Source organism: Cygnus atratus, chromosome 4 (genome assembly GCF_013377495.2).
Source record: "Cygnus atratus isolate AKBS03 ecotype Queensland, Australia chromosome 4, CAtr_DNAZoo_HiC_assembly, whole genome shotgun sequence".
In the NCBI taxonomy this organism is placed as follows: domain Eukaryota; kingdom Metazoa; phylum Chordata; class Aves; order Anseriformes; family Anatidae; genus Cygnus; species Cygnus atratus.
In genome coordinates, this window is record NC_066365.1 from 52,476,173 (window position 1) to 52,483,996 (window position 7,824).

At 44.6% G+C, this 7,824-nt stretch overlaps 1 protein-coding gene across 1 annotated transcript; it reads right to left on the bottom strand.

Moving 5' to 3' along the window:
- Positions 1–4,916: 4,916 nt before the first annotated feature.
- Positions 4,917–6,260, bottom strand: SHISA3 (shisa family member 3). Its single transcript, XM_035555155.2, has 2 exons — positions 5,963–6,260; positions 4,917–5,368 (listed from the first exon to the last, which is right to left on the bottom strand). The coding sequence occupies exons 1-2, from the start codon at positions 6,258–6,260 to the stop codon at positions 4,917–4,919; spliced, it is 750 nt and encodes a 249-aa protein (XP_035411048.2).
- Between the last annotated feature and the right edge of the window lie 1,564 nt (positions 6,261–7,824).

Genomic DNA, 7,824 nt, shown 5'->3' on the forward strand with positions numbered 1-7,824 from the left:
TAAACGAAAACTCATAGCTGAAGTGATTGGTTGCAAATGCTAGGGATTGCTTTCAAAAAAGAAAATGCGTATGCCATCATTCTTGTCTTTAATTTTTCTGAAATGGGACATTTCAGAAATAGCATTACATGAGTATCAGAAACTACTTATGTTACTTTGGTAAACCAAAAAGAAAAGTAGAAAAATGTTGTGTTTTTCTTTTAATAGTTATTTTCAAATGTCTTGTTCAGTTCTCATGTGAAGTCCAGAGAGACATTAAAGCAAACAAGCAAAAAAGGAGTATGGGAGCCTGCGATTTAGTGATTTGCAGCAGAGCCCTAAGATACTTCTGGTGGTGATGCTGTATTTTGACAGAGAAGTATGCAGTACAAAAGTGGTAGAGTGGGACTAAGGGAACGTCATCTCATTTTTCAGATGACAGTGATGGACACTGTATCCCATGGCCACAGTAGCAGCAGATACTTCTTTTGCCTAACAGTGCTTACCCACAGAATAAAAATCAATACAGACAAATTTGGGTTTTGGTTGTAGATAAGATGACTGATTCTTTTTATATACTAGGCAATTAATTTCTTGTAGATTTTGTGTTCTGTGCAGTTAGGCTCAATAATGGATGCATCTTTTAAGCTGCTTCATGATGCCAGTCTTAAATGGTGGAGCTGGCTTAAGGAGATTCCACCTTGCAGTATGTCAGCTTCTCTGCTATGCTGACAGTCATAAAGCCATTAAAATTATTCAGGTTATAATCCTTAAAATGATTCAGGTTCCCTTTCAAGTCCCTACCCTCTTTTCTTATGGAAAATGTTAGTTGTAAGCAAAATCATTTCACCAACCTGACTTACGCTACAGCCCACTGAAATTCACAAGTCAGATGGAGAGAATGAAAAGAAGAGAAAAGCATTTCTTTCTACCTCCGTGAGTGAAGACAGCGTATCACAGAATTACCGCCTCAATGTAATTGCGAATCAAAAACTTTGTATAAATGTTGTGGAGCAGCAGCCCCCTCAAAAGCAGGTCTGTGTCGCTCTGTTTAGCCTGCACAACACATCACAATACACGGAAAAACAGTGCTAAGGATTGATTCCATATCTTTACTGTCAAGCTTTAATAGCAGCAATGAAATCATTTTAAAATTGTCATATTATTATTGTCACATTATTACATTCCTGGGGGACTAGTATTACAAACGGTCCATTAGTTTACCTAGCCATTTTTGCTATACTTCTTACCTAGCTTCAAATAAAATCCTTCAGAAATTCCTGCCAGCACATGTAATGTTTTCCTTGGCACCAAAGGAGTTTGATACATTTTGGAGATATATGGTTAAGAAACCCTTAGTATAGGAAAACCAAATGAAGGGCTGATCTAATTCATGTCACTATTCATTATTCTTTGCCCATAGAAGGTGTGGGTTTTATACATGCAATTACCAGCTAATCGCAATCAAAGCATTTTGTGCATAATGTGTGTGAATGACAATAATCAGTTTCCTGAGTGTGATTCTTCTTCCATTTTGATGTATCTTAGATTGGTGTCACTCTAGTAAAGTGCGTATGAAATAGCTCCTCATTTACAAATGAAATAATTAAGCCTGCTCTGCTTAAAAACAACAAAAAAAGGCATAGCAGTTCAGCAAGTACTATATAAAGGGTTTTTTTCAGTTCAAGCGTACATCTAGCCCTTCAAACTGTTTCATTAGTCATTAACATTGTGTATTGGAATGTCATTTGTGTTCTGTCTGCAAGTTTTTAAAAAAATATTTTTTTTTCTGTAAATCATAGGAATATCCATGCCATAAGGTCCTTTTTATTAGGAAGGAAGTTCAGTCTTTAAGCTGGAGCCTAAATCCGTGTTGGAAACGACGAGCGTGGGCAATGACCATTTCAGTCCTTGGGTCTGTATTCTTGCCAATTCCTTTCCTGTCCCTTCAGCTATATAAGTCACTGTCACTAGCTCCATTAACAGTAATTTACAATTCTTCATGGCCAATCTATTTGCACGGTGCAATCCCCACCTCACCTGGCATACAGGTGATCCGGTACAGCTATTTTAACTTCAGCTGATCGTTCCCAGTCCCAGCCCCGTCTGCAAGATTTGTTGCACTCTGGCCACCAATCTGTAAAGTGCTTAGCACTCCATAAACTTTTCAGTCTGATTCAGTGGAATTATTCCTGTGTGTCAAGTTTTTCAAAAATTTTTATGAGGTCAAAGACATTTGACCTCGGCATGAGAGGAGGAAGAGAGGTAAATAGCTCAGACAGGTCTTCCCTGCTAGGTTGAATTCCACAACACACGGCAAACTTTACAGCCTTTACTTGGGCTGAATAAGCCCTAAAAATTGTAAGACTGTATTCAAGTGCAGCAAAAATCATTGCCTGTGTTAATACATTAAGAAATTTGACTTTAGAGCCTGCTGCAACTATTAGGAAGCCTCACATCTTTAGTGTACACTAACAAAGTGTAGTAGTCAATGACTGTCAAACTCATGATTTTTCAGTGTATAGCGGATCTTTGAGGAAAACACTGAATTTCAGCTATCCATCACCCGTGTCAGTGGTACTGGTGACTAATTAATGCTTAAAAGTAAATAAAATTGTTCCTTCCTAGCCAAAAAGATCAAGTTTATGCTTCCAGCTGTAGTATCTGTTTTGCCTTGATTTACTAGGTGAAAAAATTTTCTACCAAGGACTTATTATACATTTGTACTTTAATCAACATAGTTTAACATCTATTTCTGCTGTATATGCGAATGACCAATATATCACGCAGGATGCTTCCAAACAGCAGAGATGAATTCTGGGAAAAGTTTTCCAGGAAGGTATTTCCTGAACAGACCCATAGTACCTCAAATGCACAGTGGAACCAGGACACATCCCTACAGAACAACAAAAAAAGTGGGCAAAACTTTACCTGCTCCCTTTCTTGAAGATTGCTTCTAAAAAGAATGGCAAGCACTTTTCAAGTAGTTTGTCAAGTATCTGACATCTATTTATAGATTATTATGTTGTTGTTGTTATATGCCATAAAACATATACACTATAGTGTATCGTTATTTTAGTTTACAATTAGCAGTTACAACATGCAAGTCAAAGCCTATTACTTAAAGCATCGTTATATGGAAATTAAGTTGTCTTTTCCTTAGCAACTGCATCTCCAGCAATAACGTCTATTGGATTGTATCATTAATTATGCAATAAAAATCACAATAATAGTTTTTCAAAATATTTTTCCATAAATGCTAAAATACAAATTGCTAGATGTTTGCTAAAAAAAAAAAACAAACTATATTCAACTCTTAAGAACCGATTAAGTTTTTCTAAAATACCAAGTGCAATATGTCATAATTCAGACTAGAAGTGCTATAATTTTAATATGCGTTGATACGCTAATACTTGTAAAATAGGCCAGCTATTACATACTTCAACAAATCCTATACCCTGGGAGTTTTGGGCTCATAAAATAGGAAAATTCATCCTCTGATATCGCGGAGTCTGCCACATAGAATGAGGCTGGATTTGTTCACAAAAATAAGTCTAAAGGGAAGCCCTTTAATGACTGCACATTTTTCTTGTGTATTTTCCATTTGCTTGCTGCATATGTTTGTTTTAGATGCCTTTTTTCTTCTTCCATTTGGTCTGCTGGCTTACTTGGATGAAGGAATGTAGAAGGGCAAACAAAATTTGTTCCCAAGGCAGAATGTTTTAGATTAAAATACCCAACTAATCAGTGTGGTTTTAACCACATTAAGTTTCAAGTTACATATAAAAAGATATTAATTAATTTATTAGCTACCTATATAGAGAAATTTACATTATATTAAATCCGCACAGCAGGTGCACAGTTAAAGATGTAAATCATTTACAAAAGCAAAATTTGCTGTTTTTAACAGGAAGCAATGCAGTATAGTTACACCAACAAAGTGAAAATTTGCTCACTGAACAGCATCTCCACAAAGACATACAGGTGATGCTCGATTCCAACCACAGTTTATTGATACATTTTTTTGATGTGACTACTAAATAATTAGTGTTGTCAATGTTGTAAATACATTTTAAATTACAAGCTTGTCTTTACATTTTATACATGGCTAATTTTACAAATAGAACTTTAAGATCAGTTTGTCCAGCTTAGACGTGTTGCTGAGCAAAAGGCCGACAATAAATACTTTCTTCTGAAGAAGGCTTCAATACGATGCCATTTTTAGAATTTTATGCTGAGAAGTTATTAGCGATATTACTGAATACATTCTGCTTTTCTCATACATAATTATTCAGCTGCTTGGGATTCGCATGTTTTCAACAAGCCTAATTCATACTATTTTTAATCTTAGTTAAAGTTAACTAATACAAATATGCAGTGTAAGTTCAGGTATATTATCTGTATTTAAAAAATCCCAAGCATTTCCATATCTATAGTAAAATACCTCCTCTTACTTTCATTGCTCGTGGAAGTGGAAGCAGTCAGCTGTTTTAGGATCCACAAACTCTTCGGTTTAGTACGTTACTTCTCTGTTACTTCTCGGTCTGACTGCTGCTTTATAGCACTATTCTGATTATTGTGTCCGTGGAATACAGTCAGTTTGTTAACTAAGTTAATATCATTTAGGGTTAAAGCATCATTTATAGCTCCAAGAAACGAGTAACTTTATCCCATTTTTTTTCCATTTGTCTCTGAATATGTTCTGCACGCATTAGACTGAACTATCAGAGCAGTCGAACTAAGACTGGAACATTTTATAATTCGTTTGTAACTGCGATCCAAGCTCGGGAAAGTACTGAAGGCTGGGTTTCTGAAACCTTGCACTTTTCAAGGGCAACTCACCCACGCGAACGGTTCTGACTTCTGGCATCGCGTGCGACGCCCATGGCAGCAGTCCTTGTGCTCCCTAGGGCTGCGTTACTCCATGGCGACTCCTTTCAGCTCTGGCCGAAATCAGAGCAGCTCTTCCCAGCTAGGGCAGGCTCTGGCTGGAGCGGGTACCCAAAGTACGGCGGCGACACCAGAAATCCCGATGGCTGGTTCAGGTGGGCGGCGTGGGCTGGCTGGAAGCAGCCAGATGTGTAGGGCGGCGGTGGCGACGCCACGAGGCACCCCGGCTCTGCCCGGGCGAAGGAGAACCTGCGAACCGAACCGCTGGCCGAACTGGAACTGGTGGCTGTGCTTGACTGCCTCGACGGCGTCCTGAAGCTGGTCGAGGCCAGGATCATGGGAAGAGTCTCGGTCTGGTAGCTCCGGAGAGAGAAGCGTATCGGCTGCGAAGGCTGCTTAGGTCTTAAACAGGTGCAGCAATAAACCGCCACCAGAGAGCCCACGATAATGAAGGCGATAAATATTGATCCGACTATGAGGAACGGCACGTAGATGGGCTCTGGGAGAAGAAAGAAGAGGAAAAGCCGTGCGCATTAGCCTGTGGAAATAACCATGCTCTTTAAGAGCTTATGGAGCCCCACGTCACTGGGTCAGTCCCGCTAGACACCAAGCCTCGCAGAGCTCCTGACCGCTCTCATTAAATCTAAATTAAAGTTTATACCCCAGGGCCACAAGTCAGAAGTTCTCTCAGTTGACGGTGTTAGTTACCGATGGCAGACGCCGTTTGCCACACGTCTATTTAGGTTTCGCAGACTCCCACCCCTCTCCCACCCCCTCAGACCCCAAAATTGGGGCTGGCAGTGTAGCTACCTGTAGTAACCAGGCTCGGGTGCCCCAGGTGCCGTTACACGCCGTGAGGTGGCCACAGGCGCGGCTCGGGACGCTGCTCGCCGTGCCCACGCCGGACCCGTCGAGGGACCCGAGCACGGCCTCGGGCACCCCGAGGGGACCGCTCCCGGAGCTCTCCCCCGGCCCCGCCGCACCTGGAGCCTCCGGCCGGGCCAAAACCGAGCCGAGCCGGGCCGGGCCGTGCCAGGTTGCCCCCGGGGGTCCGTCCCCCGCCCGCCCCGAGCCCCTCGGTGCGGGCACTCACGGGCGGTGACTCCCGGGTCCGGGGTCTGCCGGTCGTTGGTGCAGCCGCCCTGCTCCAGGCGGGCCTCGGCGGCGGCGCAGCAGTAGCGCAGCGCGCAGGAGCCGCAGCAGATGGTGGCGGCCGCCGTGTCGAAGCCCTCGGGGCACTGGAAACCCTCGTGGTAGCCGCCCTGCCCGTCCACCCAGCCGTGGCAGTACTCCCCGCCGCCGGGCTGCCCGCCGCCGCCGCCGCCCAGCAGCCCCAGCAGGAGGCAGCGCAGCGGCAGCAGCACCAGCAGCAGCCGCCGCCGCCCCGCCATCGCCCCGCCGCCGCCGCCGGGGCAGGCAGGGGGCGGCCCCGGGTGCGGAGCCGAGCCCCGGCCGGGAAGGGGGGCAGCCCCCCTCCGTGCCGACCCCGCCGCCGCCCCGCGGGCGGAGCCGCCCCCCGAGCTGCCCCAGCCCCGCACTCACCTGCCGCCCGCCGCCCGCAGCCTGGCTTTCCCCTCTGCTGCCCCAGTCCCGGGCGCTGCCGTCGGGCCCGGGCCGCTCCGTGCCCCCCGAGCGGGGCTTCGGGGCTGCGGGGCTGCGGGGCCGGGCGGCGGCGGCGAGCCCCGACGGGGCGGCCGCGGGGGCTTGCCCCACGCTGCTCCCCGCGCAGCGCCCAAACGCGGGGCCGGCCGGGCGAGGACCGTGTTAAACATCGCCCGTGTGTTTAGAAAAGAAAATCACAAGCAAAACATATTATTTATTGCTAGGACTCTGCTTTTTAACTCGTTTCCTCGATGCTTTTTCTGTGCAAATGCGTACCGCGTGACATTTACAGCCCCTTTTAGGCCTGTCACCTTTTCCAAACGGAGAGGGCGAGTGTGGGGCAGGGGAGGAGGGACGCATCTGTTCCTATGATCGTCTGATCCCTTTTCTGCTGGAGGAGTAACAGCAAGTCACCAAGCGTCGGGAAAACCACCAAAGGAACTGCTTATTCATTTATTCTAGAGGAAAAATAACATATTTTAAATGAACTGAGCAGATCTGGATTTTTGGTTTAGGCGGAGAAACATTTCTTTAAATGATGCGTCCCTCGCGTGCTATCCAAGAGGCGCTCCTGCTTTCACAGCAGAAGTGCTTACGAAACCGGCGTCACGTTAAAGTTGGGCTGGAGCAAAAACTACATTTTACTACGTCTCCTGCCATCGTTTACTGCTGGGGTATGAATATGTATACCCGAGGCTGACCGCTTGTCACCCATTTTGAATGCCCGTGTCACTAATTTCAAAAGTTGGCAGGTTCGGTGAAACAAAAGGAACAAAGTGTGCTGTGTACCAGCAATAAAACTCTCGGCGCTGAGAACCATCTATCAAGACCTTAGACTTCTGGCCAACCCCAAATACAGTCCACAAGCACAATATTTGTGTTTGTTTTTCTTTTAACTAGCCTATTCTGTCCTTTTTTTTTTTTTCCCCTGACCTTTTTTTTTTCCCCCCAATTTTCATTTCTTTAAACATAACCAGTACTACCGGATAGGAAAAGCAAATAGAAAATTGTATAAATGCAAAATATTTTTCATGGCTAGTTAGCAGGTGTAGGCACAGAAATAACAACATTGGATATTAAAGAAAACAGATTTCTAACGTGAAGATGTGATATTCTGTCCCATTCTGCATTTTCATTTTGAAATGATGATGTGAATTAAACTTGTACCAGCTGTCCCGACTCTGACTTCCCAGTTTTTACAGGCTGATGTTAAATATTAATAGACTTTTGCATTTACTTCGCTGTGGTTTCAGAGCAAACACAGCCTCCACAGGATGTTTGAAAATGTATGGCATTTAGAGGCTTAATCCGACTTCCAGGAAGGGCAGAAGGAACCTCGCTGTTGACCAGGAC

Excerpts from the sequence above, each read along its gene's own strand:
- SHISA3 (XM_035555155.2), bottom strand. The coding sequence starts at position 6,260 with ATGGCGGGGCGGCGGCGGCTGCTGCTGGTGCTGCTGCCGCTGCGCTGC. Across the intron at positions 5,369-5,962 it reads GGACCCGGGAGTCACCGCCC|AGCCCATCTACGTGCCGTTC; the intron begins GTGAGTGCCCGC and ends TTCTTCTCCCAG.